General features: G+C 40.0%; 1 protein-coding gene across 1 annotated transcript in view; it reads right to left on the bottom strand.

The window, feature by feature from the left end:
• The window catches only part of LOC133657127 (semaphorin-4G-like), a 64837-nt gene that overhangs the window by 7546 nt on the left and 31278 nt on the right, over positions 1-26013 (bottom strand). Inside the window, exons 4-14 of the mRNA XM_062058075.1 lie at positions 24593-24655; positions 24411-24509; positions 20993-21083; positions 20813-20926; positions 20476-20636; positions 15642-15817; positions 9329-9467; positions 4915-5137; positions 4714-4829; positions 3176-3330; positions 972-1030 (exon numbers count right to left, since the gene is read on the bottom strand). Of these exons, the coding sequence (XP_061914059.1) occupies positions 972-1030; positions 3176-3330; positions 4714-4829; positions 4915-5137; positions 9329-9467; positions 15642-15817; positions 20476-20636; positions 20813-20926; positions 20993-21083; positions 24411-24509; positions 24593-24655 (1396 nt within the window). The remainder of the gene's footprint in view (positions 1-971; positions 1031-3175; positions 3331-4713; positions 4830-4914; positions 5138-9328; positions 9468-15641; positions 15818-20475; positions 20637-20812; positions 20927-20992; positions 21084-24410; positions 24510-24592; positions 24656-26013) is intronic.

Genomic DNA, 26013 nt, shown 5'->3' with positions numbered 1-26013 from the left:
ATAAATAAATCATGAAATAAATCAATTAAACTTTGAAATAATTAACTAAATCACGAAATAATTAAAGCAATTGTGAAAAAAAATATTTAAATCATGAAATAATGATACAACTAATTGAATAATTACATGTAATTTTAAATGTAATACATTAATGACATTTCAGTACACATTTATGTATTCAATTCCAATTTAAACATTAATAAAACATGTGGGTAATTAAAGATGTATTTATATTTTGTCGCATTTGGCCATCCATAGTAACAGATATCCTTTAAGTTTTATAATCATTACACAAATGATCAACGACTTGTGCTTCAACAAAGATATTTTACCAGATGGCGGCCATGTTTTTAAAACTTGCTCAGATTCTACACACACGTGCTTGTCAGTCTCCTAAAGATGCGTGCCAAATTTTGTAGTGATGTGGTTTAGCACCGTAAAGTTACAGTGAGTGTTTTATAGACCACGTTGAGCTGAGAAAGAAATTTCAAGTCAGTCCCACAAACCGCGTCAACGTTTGGCAATTAACAACAGTGCCAGCATGTGGTAGTATTTTTCAGAAAAATAGAAGTTACAGGTTACAAAGTAGGGGAGCCTGTTTGGACACACATTCCCCCATTTGTGTGTAACAGTGCAGGGGTAGAAGAGCTATTTTTTCCCCATGACTGTATTATCAAAAAGCTGTCCAAAGTTATAAAGCCAGCCATCATATCCCCTTGCACAGCTAAAAACAAAGAGGTGCCACATTTTATCAAATTGAAATAGTGAAGGGAAGGACAGCAGTTTGCCTGCCGTGAATATCAAACGGGCGGGATTAAAGAACCTGGGCAGAGGACTGTGCTCATCTACTTTATCAACTTTCAAAGGGGTCTTCATGCCAGCCGATGACAAGCACGCATCTTTTCTCTTCTAACGCCTCTTTTTAATCTCACTTTCATCTTTCCTCTCTTTGAAAGCATACTTATACATACCGATTTGAGTGTTGTTGCACCCCCTGTTGCCCTGCTGGATGTCCTGGATTAAGGTGGACCTGGGACAAAAGGGACAAAACAACATGAAGCGTATGAGTGCAATGCATACTCATCTTGTTTATTCACTACCAGCCATCTGGGGATAAACAGTAAAAATGCATATGATTTTTTTTTAAATTCAATTATAGGGTTTTACAAACTCAAAAGCCGTTCAGCTCTTGACGTAGGAGCGAGCTTACCTCTTGCCGTAGCTATTTTACGGCTAATGCCTTAGCATGCCGTCGCAAGGCGATGAGTTACTACAATAGAAAAATAGTTTGTCTCTGTTCGCTCTTACAATAACAATGTGACTACAGTTTGGTTATTATACAGGTTACGGAAGATAAATGAAGTATTGATGGCGGTTTTTAAATGCATTTTTAAAGTGGTTTAAAAGCAAAATGGCCCCATCTAGAACGAGCAGATTGTTACAAATTAGAATGCGAAAACCAAAAAAAACGTTTGTGTTCTTGTCTCTCATAAAAGGCAAATTTGTTCTGGGTTTAGTGTGGATCTAGCCTGTAAGGTGTGATCACCTAAAAGACGTTGCCTCACTGCCTCTACTGCGTCCTGGGTTGGAATACAGGTGAAATGGGAGGTGACGTCGAATGAAGGATTGTGAACGATATAAAAAATAAATGTATCTGTGTAGTTTTAGCTATAGTATTATAGAATTGCTGTTTTATCTATAGCCTGTTTCGCACGTTTCCCTGTGTAGTTTTAGCAATAGTATTTTAGAATTGCTGTTTTACGCAGATTTTCTTGCTCTTCAGGGGATTTGATAAAATCCCCTGAAGAGCAGCAAAGCCTGCGAAACATGCTTGTAGGGATGAAATAGCCTCTGTGTTTATTCCTGACCTAACATATATTCCTCTCTACCCCGGTATTGAGCACTCTATAACGGATAAACCACAGAAACTTTGATATTATATATATATATATATATATATATATATATATATATACACATTATATATACACACACACACACACACTGGCAAATGCATGTATTTACATGCTTAACAATGCATGTGATCAAGTACTATGATTTTGACAGAGCCTCTAGAGTCCTTTCTTGTGTTTCTTTATCTCAAGATCGATTTCTTGTTTTTTTTCTCTCTATTTCGACATGTACAAAGTGAATGTGGAAAGGGTAGGCATAATAAGCTTTTAGCTTCAGCCTATACCTTTTTGGTCAGGAAATGTAAACCGATACTCTTAATTTATTTATATCTGCTATGCACTTGAAGTGTACCGTTTACATGAACTGATGACCAAATAAAAAACATTGAATTGAAAGCGTACGAATGTTTGGTGGTGGTTGGAAGAGCTGTAGGCCCAAATTGGCAGCCGTGCTTCTGTCAGTCTACTCCAAGGCAGCTGTGGCTACAAATGTAGCTTACCACATTAACGTGTGAATGAATGATGGGTTCTTACTTCTCTGTGAAGCGTTTTTAGAGTCTAGAAAAGCACTATATAAATCTAATCTATTATTATTATCATTATTATCAGTCCACGGGGCAGACCTGCTACATTAAATATGGCGGGAGTCTACTGTACGTATATGTTCTCTGCTCTTTGCAGCCTTGAATAAGCGGCTAGTTTGTGTTGCTCTGGTATGAAGTCATGTTGTTGAAGTAGCCAAGCAGCTATTGCCATGTGTCACATCAGCTATCGGGCGATTACGTAACACTTTTGAGAAATGGAGGCCGTGACAGTGCAAAGTGTCGTTTGAATTAAGGCAAGCGGTGGGCAGCACGGTGGAACAGGTGTTAGTGCATGTGCCTCACAATACGAAGGTCCTGAGTTTAATCCCGGGCTCGGGATCTTTCTGTGTGGAGTTTGCATGTTCTCTCCGTGACTGCGTGGGTTCCCTCCGGGTACTCCGGCTTCCTCCCACCTCCAAAAACATGCACCTGGGGATAGGTTGATTGGCAACACTAAATTGGCCCTAGTGTGTGAATGTAAGTGTGAATGTTGTCTGTCTATCTGTGTTGGACCTGCGATGAGGTGGCGACTTGTCCAGGGTGTACCCCGCCTTCCGCCCGAATGCAGTTGAGATACCATACCATACCAACTTTTTTTTATAAAGATAAGCTCCAGCACCCACCGCGAACCCGAAAGGGACAAGCGGTAGAAAATGGATGGATGGCATTGGTTGATACCTGTCTGAGTACGCCACGATGTCCACGCATTGGGTTCCGCTCCAGGCGCAGTGAGGGTCCCTGGCAAAGATGCAGTCGTAGCAGGAAGCGTACCTCCGGCAATTGGAGAGGGGGAGCTGCACCACGCCGGAGGGAGAGCCGATGTAAACGCTCTTCTGTGAAGAGAAGGGGGTAAATCTAAATACTGTGACGTGTGTGTGTTCTTATATTTCAACCCTTCTTGAGACATCAACAAGGAAAAGTACCTTCCATATGAGGACCGGTGAACAAGTTAGGACCGAAATCATGGTCCCGATACGGAAAACCATTGCATCTAATAGAGAGCCAAATACTAGAGTCTGTGAACATTGCTCCAAAGTCAGGATTTTTTGTTGATTTAATGTGCAAACAAAAGTAAACATTGGCAGGTGCAGAGGCAGCAATGTATGATAAAACAAGACGGCAGCTAAAGAAGGACTTCCCTGTTCATCCAGGAAAAAACCCGCCAGGTGAACAACTGATTTTACGACTTCCGGTGCTGACGTAAGACAACCCGCGTCCTATATGTGACCATAGGATGAACAAATACACTACGGTACTAAGATTATAGTGACCATTAACAGTTAGTTTCTACAGCTGGGTTGCCCAAAGTGCGGCACAGGGGCCATCTGTGGTCTGTGACTCGTTTGTCATCGGCCTTAAGCACATTACAAAAAAAAACCAAAAAGTAGAGATCTCATTTGCACCCATGGTGGTGAAATCTATCAAAATTAGGGTGGGCCCAAAAAGGAGGGATTTTTCAAATTGACTGTGTGTCGGTTTTAAAAGTGCTCCCCCTCTGGTTAACATATGAAATAACAAGTGTGTAAAAATTTGAAGTGCTCCCCCTCTGGCCAACATATGTAATAACAAGTGTGTGTTAGAAATTGAAATGCGCCCCCTTTGGCCAAAATGTATTTAAAAATATATACATATATATGTATTTAGACATACTGTAATAACTTTTAGTAAATAATGAAGATTAAAAACCAATTACAAGCACAAAATTAAAAAATAAATAAAAGCTTACCTTTTTTATATTTGCATAGTATGTATATATTATTAATGTTGTAAATAGAAATCTGGTCCTAAAGAGGTAGGCATTTTTCAGAGGTCTCAAGAAGGTAAGAAATACGGCGTGGCGAAGTTGGTAGAGTGGCTGTGCCAGCAATCGGAGTGTTGCTGGTTACTGGGGTTCAATTCCCACCTTCTACCTTCCCAGTCACGTCCGTTGTGTCCTTGGGCAAGACACTTCACCCTTTGCCTCTGATGGCTGCTGGTTAGCGCCTTGCATGGCAGCTCCCGCCATCAGTGTGTGAATGTGTGTGTGAATGGGTAAATGTGGAAATACTGTCAAAGCGCTTTGAGTACCTTGAAGGTAGAAAAGCGCTATACAAGTATAACCCATTTATCATTTATCATTTAAATACAAGAATGTGTGTGTGTGTGTGTGTGTGTGTGTGTGTGTGTGTGTGTGTGTGTGTGTGTGTGTGTGTGTGTACAAGGGCAGGACACGCAACCTGTTTTGCAGAGATCAGCACGTTGTCCACTGGCTGCGGTTCCTCAAACAGCTGCAGCTCCTCGATAATGTGCAGCTGACCCTCCACGTGTACGGCCTTGTGCAACCAGCCTTCATCTGAGGGACACGTGGGGTCAGGCTAATTCGCTGAATACGGGCTTCTGGGTTAGAAATGTATACAAACTCAATCAAGAAGACACACCTGTTCCCATGTACAACACGTGGTATTTTTGTCCATCCAAGCCTTGGACGGCATTCACAGCCAGGTGGGTGTAATCTGTGGTCCTCCTGAACAACAGAGGGCGGCGGTCTAAAGCCTGGACATGGCGGGACATCAACGGGTGTCTTCGTACAAAGTTGAGCACGTCATCAGGCAGGGAGGTGGACATGTTGATGCCCTTGGCCCTCAAAGCGTCGCTGATACACTGCCAAATGCCCAAAGCAGAAATAAGAGCAGGCATGAAGACGAAGAACAGAGTGTGCAGTTTTATGGCTCATGAAGTAAATCCGCAGGGATGGTTTATCAGGGGTGAGTTGGGGTAAAGAGAGTTGTCAGGGTTCAATCAAGCTGTCTGTGGGAGACGGCATCCCCTCTTAACACCTGACTGAACCTTCTTTTCATTGTCCTTTTCAAATGAGTGAGGCCGACTTGTCTAAGCGCCTTTTCCCGCTCTCATGACCGTTGCCGTTTGACAGCGGAGTTTTAAACTAAGTTCTGCACTAAAGTAGATAATGTCTGCTAGTGCTAACCACGCTATGGCCTGGACACTAAGTAAGCCAAAGCTGGAGGCCGCAGTTAATTGCAGAGAGAACGTTGATTTGACCTTTGAATTTGGGTAATTTTCCAACCAATATTTTACGACACAAATACAACGTTGAAACAACATGCTTTTTGACAACGTTTAATCAATGTCGGGTTCTAACGTTGATTTGACCTTTGAATTTGGGTCATTTTCCAACCAATATTTTACAACATTGATTGATTGCCATACGTCATCATCATGGCGCCGATGAAGGCTGCCTCGGTGCTCTCGTGCGCTCTGTTTTGTTTGTTTTTGTACATAAATTGTGTTTCCGGGTGCTCTTACACCCGTGAAGAGCTACTGAATATTTCCGACCGAGATGCTGGTGCAGTTTTACTCAGCCATCATAGAGTCCATCCTGACCTCCTCCATCACAGTGTGGTTCCCCGGCGCCACAGTCCAGGATAAGAATAGACTGCTGCGCATCGTACGTGCTGCTGACAAGGTGATTGGCTGCAAGCTCCCATCCCTCCAGGACTTGTTCTCCTCCAGGACCAGGAGGCGTGTGGGTCGTATCACAGCTGACTCTTCTCACCCTGGACACACACTATTCTCCCCTCTCCCCTCAGGCAGGAGACTACGCTCCATCCAGACCCACACCTCCCGCCACCTGAACAGTTTTTTTCCCCTCGGCCATCAGGCAAATGAACAATAACTCCTAACAGCAGCTCCTTGAATTCCTTGAATCCCTTCTAAGTCTATCTGATAGCTCAGTCACAGCTCTTTTTATTACCAAATATGTGTTATATGTGTTTTATGTCGCACGTTTGCACCAAGAAAAATTCCTAGTTTGTGAACCCGTTCTCAAACAATGGCAATAAAACTATTCTGATTCTGATTCTGATTCTGATTCTGATTCTGATTGATTGAAACTTTTAATAGTAGATTGCACAGTACAGTACATATTCCGTACAATTGACCACTAAATGGTAACACCCGAATAAGTTTTTCAACTTGTTTAAGTCGGGGTCCACGTTAATCAATTAATGGTACAAATATATACCATCAGCATAATACAGTCATCACACAAGTTAATCATCAGAGTATATACATTGAATTATTTACATTATTTACAATCCGGGGGGTGGGATGCGGAGGGGGTTGGGACGGGGGGCGGGTATACTTCAGTCTTCAACAATTATATAATCTGAGAAATGGACATTGAAACAGTGTAGGTCTCACTTGGTAGGATATGTACAGCGAGCAGTGAACATAGTGAGCTCAGAAAGCATAAGAACAAGTATATACATTTGATTATTTACATTTGATTATTTACAATCCGGGGAGGTGGGATGTGGTGGGGGGGAGGGTGTTAATCTAGGGTTGTAGTTGCCTGGAGGTGTTCTTTTAGTGCGGTTTTGAAGGAGGATAGAGATGCACTTTCTTTTACACCTGTTGGGAGTGCATTCCACAAAAAATACAACGTTGAAACAACACGCGGATCAATGTTCGACATCAACGTTGTCTCAATTTACAAATAAAACTATTTTGCAACGTTGTGTCAATAATGTCAGTTTTAGAGGACATGTATGTAAAATCAACGCTGTATCAACGTCTTGTGCCTGCTGGGTGGTTTCCACCTACAAGGATTTTATACTGTCAATTAGTGGTGGAGGAAAAGCATATCACGTCAGGTTAGAGTCAAGATGGCTGACAACTACAGATGTCCGATAATAAAGTAAATTAAAAATAAAATGATCATGATTTATGTTAGTTAAAAAGTTAAAGTACCAATGATTGTCACACACACACTAGGTGTGGCGAAATTATTTTCTGCATTTGACCCATCACCCTTGATCACCCCCTGGGAGGTGAGGGGAGCAGTGGGCAGCAGCGGTGGCCACGCCTGGGAATCATTTTTGGTGATTTAACCCCCAATTCCAAACCTTGATGCTGAGTGCCAAGCAGGGAGGTAATGGGTCCCATTTTTATAGTCTTTGGTATGACTCGGCCGGGGTTTGAACTCACAACCTACCGATCTCAGGGTGAACACTGAGTAGGTCAAGCAGAGAAGCCCTTGCTGGCCCTGACGGCCTACTACTGTGCAAACATTAGTTCTATTCTTGTTAGAGATGTCCGATAATGGCTTTTTTGCCGATATCCGATATTCCGATATTGTCCAACTCTTAATTACCGATTCCGATATCAACCGATACCGATATATACAGTTGTGGAATTAACACATTATGCCTAATTTTGTTGTGATGCCCCGCTGGATGCATTAAACAATGTAACATGGTTTTCCAAAATAAGAGAACAACTTCAACTCAAGTTATGTAAAAAAAAGTGCCAACATGGCACTGCCATATTTATTATTGAAGTCCCAAAGTGCATTATTTTTTTTTAACATGCCTCAAAACAGCAGCTTGGAATTTGGGACATGCTCTCCCTGAGATAATCCTGATACCCACTACAACTATGGGAAATACTATACTTTGACTTTCACAAAGTGCATAATTTTTTTTAAACATGCCTCAAAACAACAGCTACAAAAACAATGAAGGCACACAGCTTCAGTCCAGAGTAATACAGTAAACAATAACATAGTCCTCCTTTAGTGCAAGACTGCCTGGCATACTGTATAACAGGGAATTATAACCTGGGCTCAATCTGCCCTGCTCTAACGTATTTGTATGAGTAACACAAATGTGCTGCAAGCTAGTGGTGAGTGCTTGAAGTGGCCTACCAGTCAGCCAGAGCTTCTGAAATGCTGCGTTGAAACAGGGCACCTCCGTTCACTGCAAGCTGCAAAGTGTGCGCCTTGCAGGGCAGACTAGCCACCCCAAACTCCACCATAGTTTTTGACATATTGCGTGCGTTGTCCCTGACCACAACGCGGGCTTTCGCCTTGGGGTGGTTTTTGTTGTATTTTTGTTTTTTCTCTGCGGAGCCATTAAGCGACAACTGTGCGGTACTACTTTTTTTCTGTGTTTACGTTTCATCCATCTTCCGCTTGTATTCATCGTGTATCTCCTTATGATTCTTGAAGAGGTGGGAGATCAAATTGCTCGTATTAAAGGAAGACGTCTTGGTTCCTCCTCGCATAACCAACTTTTTGCAGTCATTGCAAATTGCCAGTTTTTAATCTTTCAGACACACTTTAAAATAATCCCAAACCATATATATGGTGTCGTTAGTCACCGAGCGAGCTCGCTTGTTAGCCAGGCTACAGCCCCGGCAGCAACACCCTCTTGTTGTTGTTATGCTCCGCTCGCAGCGGTTTGATGAGGTCATCAAGCGTCGCCAGTAAACCTCTCATGCTGCAGTCGTGCTGCAACTCCTGTGTTGTGTGTGGGAGAGGGGAGGGGCTGCTGACTGGGAGACGCAACTGCTCTGTACTTACCGCTCCGTACAGCGGCGTTTTAAAAAAAGTCATTAATTTTACTTTTTGAAACAGATAATTTCCGATATTACATTTTAAAGCATTTATCGGCCGATAATATCGGCCTGCCGATATTATCTCTACTGACAACATATCCAAAAGTTCGGATAGCAACTTTTAACTTTTTTTTTATTTTATACTCATCGGGTCCCAAAGAGACAAAATATCCAAAATAAATTAAAAAATACAATTCATACAAAAAGTTGTGTCTTAGGGGGAAAACAGGTGAGCTTTGATGACGTTGTAATATCCGTATTGCATGCTATCCAAGTAGAACAAACCATTTTGTATTTTTGACAGGAATTTAAAGTTAGTCTTCAACGCTTTGCAGATAAAATCATTTTATATTAACATTTATGACATAGTTTTTCATAACTTACATATTTAAATGACGCAAAAACGCGTGTGTGAGTGAGTGAGTGCACGCTTACCGTTCCAGGTCGCAGGTCTGGGATCTTTCCAGTGTACTCCTTCCAGTTAGAGTCCTGGTTCTCCATGTAAGGTCCTTGGAAGGCCTCTTGGACGTCAGACAGCGAGAAGCGACACAATGCAGACGCCTTTATGTTCTTCCTAAAAGGCAGAAGAAACACACAGCAGCGCACCACGTCAGCCACAAACCTAGTGTTACCATGGCGACGGCAGTAGAAGTACAGTAGATTCATGTCGTTTAAAAAAATGGGGAAACAGGACAAAAGGAAAGAAAGAAGTGAAATGAGGGCAGAGGATGAGTGTTGTAAGAAGCAGACTACACAGTAGGAGTGGAAAGAAGCAGGAAATAAAGTCAGAGGTGACCAGTGGGAGTTGAAAAGCTTTTTACAAAACATGATTCATCCACCTTGTTTACAGTTCATATTCAATATTTTTATAATGACGGACAAAGCCTACTTTTAAAAGTGATGGTGAGCTGCCTGCAATACATCAAGAAAAACCTGCACTGAGATAGCAGAGTAGGTAGAAACTAGAAAATTCCGGTGGAAATTTTGATGGGCCTGCTATCTGTGTACTTCTGGCCGGGGGGTCGCCGGAAGCCGGCGTACTTATTAGATGGTGTCGAGTGTCTGAATGCGTGAGTTTTAGGTACACAAACGAGCCACAGAGCTAGCCTAAAACAGTAGCATGTTTACATAAAAATGCTAACACTTAGCATGTGTGCTAACGATAGCATGATAACAGTCAGCATGTTTCATACACCAAGTTATACGAGACTCAAAGGTGTATGGCTGCGGAATTAGAAAACAAATTGTGAAATTAGATGAACAAGTTAGCAAGCTTAAGTAAGCTTGCTAACATGCTATCGTTTGCATGCTAAGAGTTAACAAGTGCAACATACCAAGTTATATGACCTGGGCTAAATGGTAACAAAAGTAGCTCAAAAAGTTAGCATGCTAATGTTAGCATGCTAGCAAGCTAACGTGAGCATGATAATAGTTAGCTTGTGTCACATACCAAGTTATATGACTCTAAGGCAGGGGTAGGGAACCTATGGCTCTCGAGCCAGATGTGGCTCTTTTGATGATTGCATCTGGCTCTCAGATAAATCTTAGCTGATATTGCTTAACAAGATAAGTAATGAATAAATCATCCAACGCCCTTGACACGAATCCCTTAGGGGTGATGGACGGCTGGGCAGTGCCTGAAGAGCTGCAGCCCGCTACCGTAGCCCCCACTCCCCCCCTCTGTTGCAAGTCTCGAGTTGTATGTTGTAATACGTTTATGTGCTTTGCCCTGGAGTTTTTTTCCCATAGCTGTTCTGTGACCCTGTACACTGTTTGTTTGTCTAATCTAGCACGGGTTTGTGCTGAAAACAACATTTTGTTGTACTTGTGCAATAACAATAAAGACCTACCTACCTACCTAATTACGCTGGTAATTACAGTGTCAAAATGTAAATCATTCTCATGCATTTATATCCATCCATCCGTTTTCTACCGCACCTGTTCAAGAAGTCGCATTAATGGTAAGAAGTGTTTTATTTATTATTGGTTAGTTTCAGATTAACAATGTTATTAAAAATAATAAGAGACCTATTATACTCTAAAAATGTTGGTCTTACTAAAAAGCGCACGCATTTAGTTATATTCAGTGTTAAAACATATTATATGGCTCTCACGGAAATACATTTTAAAATATTTGGCTTTCAAAATGTATGACTTTTTGAAACGCCGCTGTACGGAGTGGTACACGGACGTGGGGAGAAGTACAGAGCGCCAATAAAGCTTAAAGGCACTGCCTTTGCGTGCCGGCCCAATCACATAATACCTACGGCTTTTCACACACACAAGTGAATGCAAGACATATTTGGTCAACAGCCATACAGGTCACACTGAGGGTGACCGTATAAACAACTTTAACACTGTTACAATTATGTGCTACACTGTGAACCCACACCAAACAAGAATGACAAACACATGTCGGGAGAACATCCGCACTGTAACACAACATAAACACTACAGAACAAATACCCAGAACCCCTTGCAGCACTAACTCTTCCGGGACGCTACTATGTACACCCCCCGCTACCCTCCCAGGTGAGGTGAGGTTCATGCCAGGTGAGGTACTGATGCCTAATGATGAACTTTAAATTCCTACGCTCTAATAAATGTTGACACGTTTAAGAGGCTAACAAGAAAATTAAGAAAATAATTCACTTTCATAAAAATTTTATCAAATACTTTTTTATTCCAATTTATCTACTTTTAAATGAAATTCAAATCTTGCTTTTTATTTGTATCTGAAGTACATTCAACTTTGTTGTTTATCATTTTCCGGAAAACTTACATTGTAGTAAAAGTATGATCACCGTCTATATAATTCTCCATCTTGACATCTTGATTGACTCATTCAGCAGAGCATTAAAATTGAATAACTTTTGCATTAGACTTGCTGCTGATAAACTGACATATTTACAAAAAAACACTGTTTTTTAGCAAGCACCTGCTAGCTCACTTACGCCCCTCTCTTCATGGTCCCTTCAGAGTACCTTTCTGTATGATTTTTCTTTATTTTGTAGTCTGGTTATTAAGAAATATGATGTTGAGTGCTGACTGGTGGGGGCACTCAGATGCTCGTTAGCTTGCTTGCGCGTGACAGCAGAGAGGAAATAGGGTCCACTTAGATGAGGCGCGAAGTCAATGTAAGGTTTTAGCCCTGTATGCATGAAATATGCAAATTTTGTGATTTTTACTTAAGAATTAAAATGTATTAATGATTGTAATCATACAGAAAATACATTTAGAAAACATTTTAATGGACAAATATTTGATGGTGTTATTAATTTCTTTATTTTTCATCAAAACAAGTGAGGCTGGACCTCACCTGCTTCCCCTGATTTTAGGTCCCTGCGTAGTTTACCTGCTAAAAGTTGGAATATGATGTACTAAAATGCTTGCAACAAAGTCAAAAGTTAGCATCCTTGTTTGTGACATACTACAGTTTTAAGTCACAAATCAGTATTCAGTTACACACAATTAACAGAAATAGGAATCAGTTAATATGCCCATCCCTAAAAGACAGTTAATAGAATTTAAAGCACTTAATGCAATGCACAGCTTTTTAAAGCTCATGAAACACAAGGACAACATTCATTTAATTTGATCATCATTCGGATTACAATGTTATTGTGTACATGGACCCTGAAAAAATGATCGGTTTATGACGTGCATTTTCTTGCATCACACCTTAAATCGGAATACTTTACTTTGACATGCGCAGACCCTAACATAAACAGAAAGGTGTTTTATTATTTGTGCTATGGTGCCATCTTTTGGATGAGTTCGCTCACTGCATGTGCTGAAGAAGCAGTAGACTTCCACTGTTGTCAAACATGGCTTTGTGCATTTCTGCACATTATCACAATATTTATCTATCATGTTTTCCTTCTGTTCACTACTTTTGTTTTACCTCTCTTTTTTTAAATGTAGCTGTTCTGTGCTTTTTATGTGGTGATTATGTACGGGTTGCCGCGCATCTTCATGTGTCAACATTCTGTGTATGTGTTTGAGGATAGCAGTTAGCACTTGGAGTAGCTGTAATTTCGTGAATAAAACGCTTCGTTAAGACGGCAACTGGATCCCTTCTTTTATTTCTACATTGACATATTACACTCCATACCCAGTGTTGGGACTAACGCGTTACAAAGTTACTGTAACACCGTTAGTTTTGGCGGTAACTAGTAATCTAACGCGTTATTTTTTATATTCAGTAACTCAGTTACCGTTACTACATGATGCGTTACTGCGTTATTTTACGTTATTTTTTATGTAGTATCGGCTAGAAACTGAAGATCTGCGGTGCAGTGTCATCCTTCTGAATCTGTTGTCACAAGCGGAGACGCGCTCTGTGTGTATGTCTGGGTGTGGGGAGGGGAGGGAGGGGAGGGGGGTGCGCTATACAACGTAAACAGTTGGCCAACCAAAAAGTAACCACAGAACACTATACCGTGTAGTGTTCTGTGGTTACTTTTTGGTTGGTCAAGCGGACGTGACGACAGGCTGTCCTCACTCGGGTCTGCACGGACCTGGAGGGGGCGTGCCTTAAGTCCGGCTGGAAATCGAGAGAAATTGGGGAGAATGGTTGGCAAGTATGAGATATTCTCACTTCTTTTCTTTTGTCGAGCACAAAGAAAAGAACATTTTAGTTAAATGTAAGTTGTGTCTTGGATCAAAGATCCCGTCTACTGCCCAAAACAACAATTCAAATCTGCCTGGTTAGGCTTTGTGTATGTCACGTGTGCCTTCCTTAGGTGAAGCCAGGTTTACAGCTATGTTGTTACCAATGTTCCTTCTAAATTTTAATGTTTGTGAGCAAACGCACAAACTCCCTGAGCATTCAGTGGAGCACATGTGAGCAACATCAGACGTGCACACTGTGGCCACACCAGCGTCACACCTGTCCCAAACCTGACATCATAACAATTTAAATGTTTTATTAAAAATAATTTTCTGATATAAGTGATTTTGCCCTCTTACAATGACAATAACAAAAAAATATGTTTTTCATGACCTATGTGCTAGTATTGTATGTCTGGCTGCGGGTCCTGCCTTTAAAAGTAATGTTACCCCTTTCAGAGATTACATTTTTATTAGCATTTATGAAATCTAGTGACAATATTTCATGAATAATATCCTTAGATTAACATCCTTAATAAATGGCAGTAAAATAAGCACACATCTGATTGAGGAGTCAGAGTGTTACAACCTGGCATTTACACATTGTGTGGCGTTGGGGTTGTCCGACTTTTTGTGTGGCCATAAACGCAACACTGGCCAAGTGCCATGAGTGTTGGTGCAGGTGAGACAGAGCGAGCGGCTTCTGTTGAAACGACGGATGACAAAGTTGGTTTAAGCCTGGTTTGTATGGCAGAAAATTACCAGTTTTTATAGATAAAAGTTTTTTTACTCATGTTTTTGGTGTGGTTACAAACAGTTTTGCTAAATAAAGTGATTGATGGAATTCATGTCCGTAAAGTGTCTCGACCGACGATAATTGAACTGTGTTGACAGAGATTGTTTTATTCATTGGGGCCACTCTTGTTGTCACTTGTCACTCAAAGAGTTGCATTGCAAAATCATACAGAATAAATTGTAATGTGTTTATTTTGTTTAAAGTTCAGATGGGATTTTTGATTTTCTGCGCGGCATTAATTTGCTGTGCGCAGAGGACGCGTGAGCAGTGCGCAATTGCGCAGGCGCGCACCTTAAGAGGGAACGTTGGTTGTTATTATGCTGTTTGTTACTTATGTATGTAATGTTGCAGCTATTTAAAATAGTTGTGTCAATTTGTTCTGGCCTGAAATAAATTGGCCTTTTGAAACATATCTTTGTCTTTGTGTGTTGTATGTAGACCACATTGCTTTTTGAGTTCAGTGATGCAAATGCATGTCGAGTTGATCAACAGATTGTATTATTCTCCAGTGCAATAACAGTACTGAAATGAAGGCTAAAAGGGCATTAATGGGAGCTTTTAAAAAAAAAAAAAGAAAAAAAAAAGTAACTAGTTACTTTTCACAGTAACGCATTACTTTTTGGTGTAAGTAACTGAGTTAGTAACTGAGTTACTTTTGTAATAAAGTAACTAGTTACTGGGTTTCAGTAACTAACCCAACACTGTCCATACCATACTTTTGTGTTTGCTAGTCTCGTTTTAAAGCAATAAAGTCAACAGTATATAACCTAGGTCTGTACATGTTGAATTGGGGGGGGGGACAGCAGCAAGACAATCGCTATTAAATTTAGTCCCCGCTCCACCACTAAAGTATAGCTGACAATCAAAGACATGCGCGGTAAGGATAACTCCAACCCGAATTTCGGATGATGTGTTTTTATGCGCCACAATCCGAATGACTTTCGGCATAAACCACCTGTCTCGATCGGAAGGAAATTTTGATCCGAGCGTGTGAGATCGGGTCAGAATATTCCGAATGCCGTGTTTACATAAAGCATTTTTATTCCGTTTGGCGTTTAATCCGATTAAATGTGTCCACGTGCACATAGCTATTGAAGCTGAAGCAAGCACCAGTAGGAACACGATGAGAAAAGTTTGGTACAAATGGCCTTTTAACTTTGAAGCAGATTGAAATCTGCATTTTTAATCTATTCCCCGCCTTGCCAGATTTTCCTTTCACAACCTTCTGCCCTCACCGTCTCGTCCTCTCTTTCATCTCGCCCCGTCTGCTACGACTGTCTCACCACATCGACCGCCGCCTTTCATCTTGGCGGCCTTTTACAAACCCCGCTCAGCACTCACCAGCCCAGGCCGAAGACGCCGTAGAAGAGCGTGTCCCGCGGCGTGTCTCCGGGCATGACGAACACGCTGCGCAGCTCGTTGAAGTGGAAGTCGTACTCGGGCAGGGAGCACGTCAGCCTGGCCTTGAGGAAGGATGTCCAGCGCTTTTGGAGAGTTAGGCGGCCCCCTCGGTCCCTCTGACAGTGAAAAAAAAATGGAGACAGAAAGTGAGACAAAAAAAATAACAGACGCTTGGTTTAAAAGTGGCACATGAGAAGAACCCCCCTAAAGAGAACAGCAGATGGCAAGGAAAGGCAACAGTGTTGGTTATTAGCACCTGTGCACAAGACTTCTTACTGTAACTTCATCTACAGCTTCTTACTGTGGACACAGAAAGGTTGAAAGGACAGTCAGAGGTTCCATTCTGTCCTAATTTGAACACTTTTGCATTTCAAATAAGATAAATTACTGAGGCGCACACCTCATTAAAATAGAGTGAACAATGGCCGTTAATTAATGCTTCATTATTCATTTGACCAAGACCGACAGTTTTACACGTTCCTGCACCAGCATGGTTGTGCCTCAGTGCACCAAGCAACGTCCATAATAATTTTACGTAGAAGTTAAAGTTAAAGTACCAATGAATGTCACACACACTAGGTGTGGTGAAATTTGTCCTCTGCATTTGACCCATCCCCTTGTTCACCACCTGGGAGGAGAGGGGAGCAGTGAGCAGCAGCATTGACCGCGCCCGGGAATCATTTTGGTGATTTAATAACTACACAATAGAAAGATAGACTTTTACCCATCCCAAAATGGGGAAATTGTACGGTTGCAGTGCATGTGTTTACATACAGCAGAAGTCAAATGTAATGAAAAACTAAAAATGAGTACTAAATACATATTGCGCACTAATGATTGCAGTATGTATGGATAAAAATAAAACAAAAACATCCACAGTGCAAGAAGGAGCACTACCGCTGGTCCTTTCTGCCCACAGCCATAAGATTTTACAACGCACTTATGCGAGTACTGTCATCTTTTTTTTTTTTTGGTGTACTATTATGGCCTACGTGTCAAAGTCAAGGAATTATCTATGCCCCCACGGGATGATATTTGATTAGTATTAGAACCGGCCCGCTGGCCACAGCCGCCTGCTGGTGTTTTGCACGCACCAATACTCCATCAGTGTTGGCGCTAGGAATTTTCAAAATGGGGTCCCAGTGACCCCATCAAGTCATAAAAATGGGGTCCCACAGTACATTTTTGGGGTCCCACTTTTTTTGTAACCGTTTTGAAAACAAATGATAAATGTATGCATTATTCTGTTATATCTCACATTCTATATTGTGTTTTGGAAAAAGGTTGTCAGAAACGTTAATTCATTGAAAAAATTAATACAAAAGAAAACACATTTTTATGCATTTGTAAATGTATTCAGTTATAAACATTCATTCACTTTCTTCTTACCTTCATGGATCTAAACTTTACTGCTGCCGGTATTTTTTTCTATATTTTTATTGTAATATTTTCAGAATGTGTTTGTTCTACTGCGATGAGGTGGCAACTTGTCCAGGGTGTACCCCATCTTCCACCCGAATGCAGCTGGGATAGGCTCCTGCACCCCCCGCGATAGGGGCAAGCGGTAGAAAATGGATGGATGGATGGATGGGTGTTTCTTCTATTTTTGGCCAAAGTAAGACAAAGAAAACACTATGAAGTTGTCTTTATTTTTTAGTTTTAATGCCGTGATTTTAATAGTCCGGCCCACGTGTGCACAGATTTTCCTCCATGCGGCCCCTGAGCTAAAATTAATTTGACACCCCTGATCTAGGACAATTGTGCTGGTAATTATATTTGCAAAAATTCCCGGTTTTCTCGAAATTCCTCCAAATGAATGGACATATTCGTAGCTTTACAATGCCCTGAATTCTCAAAAATGTGCGCCATTTTTAAACCCGATTCCGATCTTTTAACCAACCACACACACTAGTCTTCCCCTTATATCGAACACAAAACATGTTTTCCCTTTCCCTAAATTCCCGGTTGTTTTTTTCCCCATTGACAATGAATGGGAAATATACAATCGTCTGCATATCCCACAACTCTCATCCACACACTCCACTCACCCTGAACATTCAAGCCAGCATATTTCCCGGTTTCGAAAATGTCCTGATTACCCGAAATTAACAGGAATTTCCCCCCACTGAAAATGAATGGGTAATATACAAACCTCTCCATATCCCATATTTCTCATCTGATTCTAACCGTTCAAACATCCACACACTCCACTCACCCTGGACATACCAGCATTTCAGTTCCACTCATGCGTACCGGCAGTTCAGCGGCTTACAGGGCATTCACACGCAATTCCTACCGGAACTGCAAATTCTAGTTATGTTTATTTTTACAAATATCTGTGTGTTCCTAGTTGTGTTGTTCAAATATATTGTATATTCCTATTGTTGACAAATAAGTCAGTACAGTATTCACTTGATATCGGATTGATACCAACATTTGCAGTATCGCCAATTTCCAGGCATCCCCAACCACAACACCATTAAAGACATTTATGATAAAATAGAACAGAAATGGGGAGCCAGCAAGCCCTTTCTCAGGTCTCACATCAGTGACCCCTGACCTTACAAATGCTCTTCTGGCTGCTTTGCTTTTGGACCACAAAATAAAAAAATAATAAAGTTATTTTTTGATTTAAGTTAATCTATGTTTCGTTCATCTTTGTTTTCTTCAATGTTAATAAGGATACAATGTTATGCAGAGGTGTACTTATGACAATTTAATAGACAAATTATGGAATATAAAAGACAATATAACATACATCCATAAACGTGGATGCATATGCAAAAGTGCAATATATTTACCTGTACAGTAATCTATTTATTTATATCTGCACCTTATTGATTGTTTTATCCTGCACTACCATGAGCTAATGCAACGGAATTTTGTTGTTATCTGTACTGTAAAGTTCAAATTTGAATGACAATAAAAAGGAAGTCTAAGTCTAAGTCTAATACTATTTGTAGTCGCGGTGGAGAGTGTGTGTGTGTGTGTGTGTGTGTGTGTGTGTGTCTGTGGGGGTGGGGGCACAAAATGTTTTCTTTTTCCTAGGGAGACCGTAACAAAAAAAACTGAGAAGCACTGGGTTAGGGGGCCGACTCCGCATTTCTAACCGCTTGCCAGCTTGGGGACCAAAAAAAATACAATGTCAGCCACAGGGGGTCGGTGTTTGTGATTTGATTGAAAAAGGCATAAATCATCGACATTTGCCGATCATATACTTTTTCATGGAAGCCGGGCGATACAGATCGTGGCCAATCGATCGGCACATCCCAACTATTCAACTATTCAGCAATGGCCCGGTGTCCCAATACTTTTGTCCATATCGCGTACGGAATTATTCACTGTCCCTATTCTTTGAAACAAAGTACCGTATTTTTCGGACTATAAGGCGCACTTAAAATCCTTTTTTTTTCTCAAAACCCGACAGTGCGCCTTATAACCCGGTGCGCCTAATGTAAGGAATATGTTTGGTTGTGCTTACCCACCTCAAAGCTATTTTATTTAGTACATGGTGTAATAATAAGTGTGACTAGTAGATGGCAGTCACACAGAAGAGATACGTTTAGACTGCAATATGACTCAAGTAAACAACACCAAAATTGTATATGTTCCATTGAAAATATAGAACATTACACAAGGCGCTCAAAAATCCAACAATGTTTTAGTACGACTTTGGTAAGCTATGAAGCAGCACCGCTTGATGGATTGTACTGTGCTTCAACATACGAGAATTATTATGGTGTGTGTGAATAAGGTAAGACATTATTTGGCGTTTTGTTTTGCAATATTATGCAAAAAGCAACTTTTCGTACCTTCTGGTACCTGCTGATCTGTATTTGGGATCTGCATAAATCCTGAAAAATTGCGCACATCCGCCTTTGTAATCTGTGCCGACAACGTAGTCGATTAGCTTCTTCTTTTTCTCTATGTTTTTGTTACGGGACATTCATCCTCCGCTGTTGCCATTTCTAATATAAAGTAGTGTAAAGTTCTTACTTATATCTGTCAGTAAACTCACCATGAAAGCCCTAAAACATACCGGTGTAGTGAGTAAACATTATTCACCCAAAGAACTTTAGTTATTAGAGACTTCCGGTAAGACGTTTTTTTCACGGTTGTTTCTGGATGAGGAGATGCTGCTCCGTTATTGATTCAAGTAAAGTCTGAATGTCATCAAAACAGTTCGCTCCATCTTTTGACACTTCTTCCACTCCCGTCCTTGCACGCTACACCGCTACTACAAAGATGACGGGAAGAAGACGGTGCCGAAGGTGAGCCACGTAAATAAGACCGCCGACAAAACGGCGCATCCTTAAGCGACTGTCAGAAAGCGGCTTGAAGATGATCTGTAAAACATAATCTATGCAACATTTTACCAAAAGATCCACCATTACATGTTATGTTGACGTCAATGAAGTGTTTTCAATTTAGAAAAAAAAATTAATAATATGATGCGCCCTATGATCTGGTGTGCCTTATATATGAAAAAAGATAATAATAAAAAAAATTGAGCATTCATTGGCAGTGCGCCTTATAATCCGGTGCGCCCTTTGGTCTGGAAAATACGGTAAGCGTCAAGTGCAAATAAGTGCCAGTGAAGGCAGCGTTAGAAGTTAACAGCCTGTCAGCGTGGATCCACCCTCTATCCTTTCAAGCTACAAGACATTTATCCACCACACACGCTCCTCTAATCAGCTTTGTAACCACTGCCTTCCATCATCTCTTACGGTACGGCCCCTCAACGAACATTAATCCAGTCTCTCCACCCTCTCACCTTGCAAATACGTGCCACTCGCGCCACCCTGCCGTGGGTGGAGGTGCTCGTCTGTTCCAAGCTTCCCTCGGTGAAGAAGTAGTAGATCTTGTCGTCATCGCCCGCGCTGGTACTGCTGCTCAAGCTCTCCCTCACCAACGCCGAGCCCACAAAGCTGGCTTCTGTAATGAAGATAATTCCTTGTTTAGAATTGGATGTTCATTAATGCTTTTAGAAATTCTTCATCACGCTTGAAGAAAAAGATGCTGCGCTTCAATGCCCAAAAATGCGTGTAGAGCACTATAAGCTTTTCACTAAAAAATAAATTTGCTGATATTAATATTCTCCATTTACCTACCGTTCAACCATCGCGTGGGCGCATCCTCCGTCTTTAGCGTGGGAGACGGAGAGTTGCGGCGGATGTCTGGGAAGCTTCTAAACTCGTACTGGGAAGCGGTGTACATCTCCTGGTCTGGAGACGAGAAATAGTCATTTATATTTCTCTGAACTTCTGTGGAGGAAGATTGATGGTCCTTGCCTGCGATGATGCCAGTGTAGCCCGTCTTTGGGCCGTAAGGACATTTGTCTCTGCCCTCTTCAGGTGAAGACATCACAAATCTCTCAGCATCCTATGACAGAACGTGTGAGGAGTTAGCCTTAAAATACCACATTGATAAATACAAACTGCACTGTTTGGGGGCCAAGCACGGATTAAATTGACTTGAATTCAATTTAATGAGGGACGCCTTTGCGCAATACGAGTTTTTCGAGGTACAAGCTGCGCCACAGAACCAATTTAATTCAGATCGAGGCAAATACCACGAAAAATTATTAAAAATGTGTAACTTTTTTTTAGTTTTTTACTATTTTTTTAAATCAACCTAAGTACAAATAAAAACATGGAAGTATCCTACACTTCTCTTTTGTAAAGTAAATCTGAACAGCCGATATGGGCATCTACATCTACTATATGATTTGCCTGAGAAACTGGGCAGGACATTATTAAAAAACAATAAAAAAAAAACAAAAAAACATGGGAAATGTTTATTTTTACCATTTTTACCCTTTAAATGCCCATTTATTTTAAAGAAATGAACAGTTTTTTGTTTTGTGAAAACACATAAAATGAGTCATTTTTCAATTTCCATATAATACATGTTGAATAAATATACTTCATAAATATACACATAAGATTAGAAATACTATGTATATTTATACATAATAATAATAATAATAAAACAGTATTTTTCTCCAAAATTAAATACTGTATGATTAAAAATAGGGTTATAATGGGGCTAAGTGGGGACATTTTTATCCTTGCTGGTACAAGTTGGGTTTAAATTAATTCCCAGCATATGATTGACCAACAAAGACATTTCAAAATGGACTTTTATTATTCAACATGAAAAAAATCGTAGGGAGTAACAGCACCAAAATGATGGCCAAAAAGGAGCAAAAAATTACTAAAATGACAAAAAAGCCCCACATGTAGTAGAATAGTTTTAATTTATTGGTTGCTCTTTTTTTAAATATTTCCTGAAATGTTTGTTTTTATTTTTTAATTCAAAGACATGTGAAAGGGGAACTACACTTTTTTTTTTAATTTTGCCTATCATTCACAATCCTTATGAGAGACATGACAACAGATAAATTAGTTGTTTTTTTTGGCATTCTAAATATTAAATAAATGCAATCAAAAGTTTGCTTAGCATGGAGCCTATAGGAGCCGTGCAATTCCGCCTACAAAGCCCTTATAAAAACATCCAAACACCTCCATTGAGGTTTTATATACATGATGTAAGTATGTGTAATGTAGTTACATGCACATTTATAATAACATTTAATATTTACGTATTTTGATAATTTTAAGCACTAATTTCAAAAACGCATCACAATGTTTGCTTTATTTTTCTTCATCACCGATTATTACCCACTGTACACTTCATGAGAGCCAACAAACATAATAAAATATCACTTACTGTGCAAGGTCTGTTGTCATTAGGATGCCGATTGCTAAGATGTTCATATATTCACATTTAGATGAAGAAAAAGGGAGGGGGGCGAAGGGGACAAGCATTTCTTTGTGTCGTCCTCGCCAGTTTCGAGTCCTAAATGGCTGTCAAAGTGTACCAACTTGTCGGAATACCTACTCAGACGTCTTATGTCTAGGTGAGATGCATGATTTATGATCTAGAATAAACTTATAGGGAGCAGGGAAGCGAGGAAGCAGCAGACCACTCCATGATGTAAACATAAGGACACACGGAAGTGATCAAGGCGCCGCTATAAATAGTTAATCTGCGTTAGAGCTTATAATAACAATATCACCAATACTTGGTTAATATTCGAATTACGAAATGTAAATGGAGTATTATTGGCAGTTTTTGAATGGTTATATATTGGATTTTATGGGCGAAATAAGACATTTATTTACAAGTTAGAATGCTTTTTTTTTTTTTAATCCATCCGTCGTTATGTCTTTCATAATGATTGTGAACGATAGGCAAAATTCCAAAAAAACATGCAGTTCCCGTTTAAGTCAAGTCATTATAACATTGGTGAAACAACAACTGCACAGTGCTTTTGCATTGGTTTAAACATATCTACATAACTATATTCAGACACTTTATGTAAATGTATTTAGATGATATCTGTCTATTACCTGAACGCTTCTATGTTAGCTACCTCTCTTTGATTATAATGTATATTTTCTGCTGGATGTACTCTCAATGATTCCCGGGCGCGGCACCGCTGCTGCCCACTGCTCCCCTCACCTCCCAGGGGGTGATCAAGGGGATGGGTCAAATGCAGAGGTCAAATTTCACCACACCTAGTGTGTGTGTGACAATCATTGGTACTTTAACTTTACCTTAACTTTATATAATGCTGCCCTTTTTTTGCTGCAGCTGTTACATATACTGTAATATTGTACATGGTAATTGGGATTTGTTATATATTGTAAATATTATATAAAAATATAATATAATAATATAATATATCAGTATATAGTATATACTAGGGATGTCCGATAATGGCTTTTTGCCGATATCCGATATGCCGATATTGTCCAACTCTTTAATTACCGATACCGATATCAACCGATACCGATATCAACCGATATATACAGTCGTGGAATTAACACATTATTATGCCTAATTTGGACAACCAGGTATGGTGAAGATAGGGTACTTTTTAAAAAAATTTATCAAATAAAATAAGATAAATTAATTAAAAACATTTTCTTGAATAAAAAAGAAAGTAAAACAATATAAAAACAGTTACATAGAAACTAGTAATGAATGAAAATTAGTAAAATTAACTGTTAAAGGTTAGTACTATTAGTGGACCAGCAGCACGCACAATCTTGTGTGCTTACGGACTGTATCCCTTGCAGACTGTATTGATATATATTGATATATAATGTAGGAACCAGAATATTAATAACAGAAAGAAACAACCCTTTTGTGTGAATGAGTGTAAATGGGGGAGGGAGGTTTTTTGGGTTGGTGCACTAATTGTAAGTGTATCTTGTGTTTTTTATGTTGATTTAATTTTAAAAAAAAACAAAAAAAACGATACCAATAATAAAAAAAACGATACTGATAATTTCCGATATTACATTTTAACGCATATATCGGCCGATAATATCGGCAGGCCGATATTATCGTACATCTCTAGTATATACTGTATATATATGTAAATATTACATATATGTTATATTTTATATTGCTACTATTGTACATTTTTAGTCTACTTTATACCTTTTGTTTTCGCCCTCTTTTTGTGCATTAACCTTTCCATCATTACCCTTTCCATCCTTTGCAACCGAGCTACTGTGTGGAACAATTTCCCTTGTGGATCAATAAAGTGTGTCTAAGTCTAAGTCTAAATAAAGTATAAACAGTGAAGGAGATACACTTGGTAAAAATGCTTGAGTGACAAAAGGTCAAACCTACTATATATGCACACATAGGACTGAAGGCGTGAGTCCCACACATGTAGAGATGCGTGGAGTTGAACCTCTGCAGGAAGCGGATGTGATTAAAACACTCAGTCTGGAGGGCAGAAGAAAAAAAAAACATGTTTAGTGAGGACATCAAAGCCTAGGGAGTAAAAGATGGAAACGTTAAAAGCCCACCTTGTTGTCTTTTCCCTTGAGAAGACACTGACGTTTCTGCTCCGGAGAGGCCTCCCACTCAATCTGACATAATACAATGTATATATAGTCATACAAAACCCAAAACCAGTAAAGTTGGCACGTTGTGTAAATCGTAAATACAAAACAGAATACAACGATTTGTAAATCCTTTACAACTTACATTCAATTGAATAGACTGCAAGGACAAGCAAGATATTTAATGTTCGAACTGAAAAAAAAAACATTTTTGTTGCAAATAATCATTAACTTTGAATTTAATTGCAGCAACACATTGCAAAAAAGTTGGCACAGGGCACATTTTTACCACTGTGTAACATGGCCTTTCCTTTTAACAAGACATTGCTTGAATGGCAACATATTTTTCTCCAAAACCTGTACGTACCTTTCAGCATTAATGGTGCCTTCACAGATGTGTAAGTTACCCATGCCTTGGGTACTAATACACCCACATACCATCACAGATGCTGGCTTTTGAAGTTTGCGCCTATAACAGTCTGGATGGTTCTTTTCCTCTTTGGTCCGGAGGACACAACGTCCACAGTTTCCAAAAACAATTTGAAATGTGGACTCGTCAGACCACTGAACACTTTTCACAGTCCATCTCAGATGAGCTTGGGCCCAGCGAAGCCTGTGGCATTTCTGGGTGTTGTTGATAAATGGCTTTCACTTTGCATAGTAGAGTTTTAACTTGCACTTACAGATGTAGCAATGAACTACCATTGCTGACAGTGGTTTTCTGAAGTGTTCCTGAGCCCATGTGGTAATATCCTTTACACATTGATGTCGGTTTTTGATGCAGTATTGCCTTAAGGATCGAAGGTCACGGGCCTTGCCGCTTACGTGCAGTGATTTCTCCAGATTCTCTGAACCTTTTGATGATATTACGGACCGTAGATGGTGAAATCCCTAAATTCCTTGCAATAGCTCGTTGAGAAATGTTGTTCTTAAACTGTTCGACAATTTACTCACGCATTTGTTCACAAAGTGATAACCCTCGCCCCATCCTTGTTTGTGAATGACTGAGCATTTCATGGAAGCTGCTTTTATACCCAATCATGGCACCTACCTGTTCCCAATTAGCCTGTTCACCTGTGGGATGTTCCAAATAAGTGTTTGATGAGCATTCCTCAACTTTCTCAGTCTTTTTTGCCACTTGTGCCAGCTTTTTTTAAACATGTTGCTGGCATCAAATTACAAATGAGCTTATATTTGCAAAAAATAATAAAGTTTACCAGTTCAAACGTTAAATATCTTGTCTTTGCAGTGTATTCACTTGAACATAGGTTGAAAATGATTTTTTTTATTTAGGATTTACACGACATGCCAACTTCACTGGTTTTGGGTTTTATATATCACTGATTTTTGGGGGGGATTATATTACTCAAATATCAACTAGAATC

The sequence above is a fragment of the Entelurus aequoreus genome, linkage group LG09 (genome assembly GCF_033978785.1).
Source record: "Entelurus aequoreus isolate RoL-2023_Sb linkage group LG09, RoL_Eaeq_v1.1, whole genome shotgun sequence".
Taxonomy (NCBI): domain Eukaryota; kingdom Metazoa; phylum Chordata; class Actinopteri; order Syngnathiformes; family Syngnathidae; genus Entelurus; species Entelurus aequoreus.
Note: the sequence above shows the minus strand (reverse complement) of the source record. Positions and strands in the feature narration are given on the sequence as shown.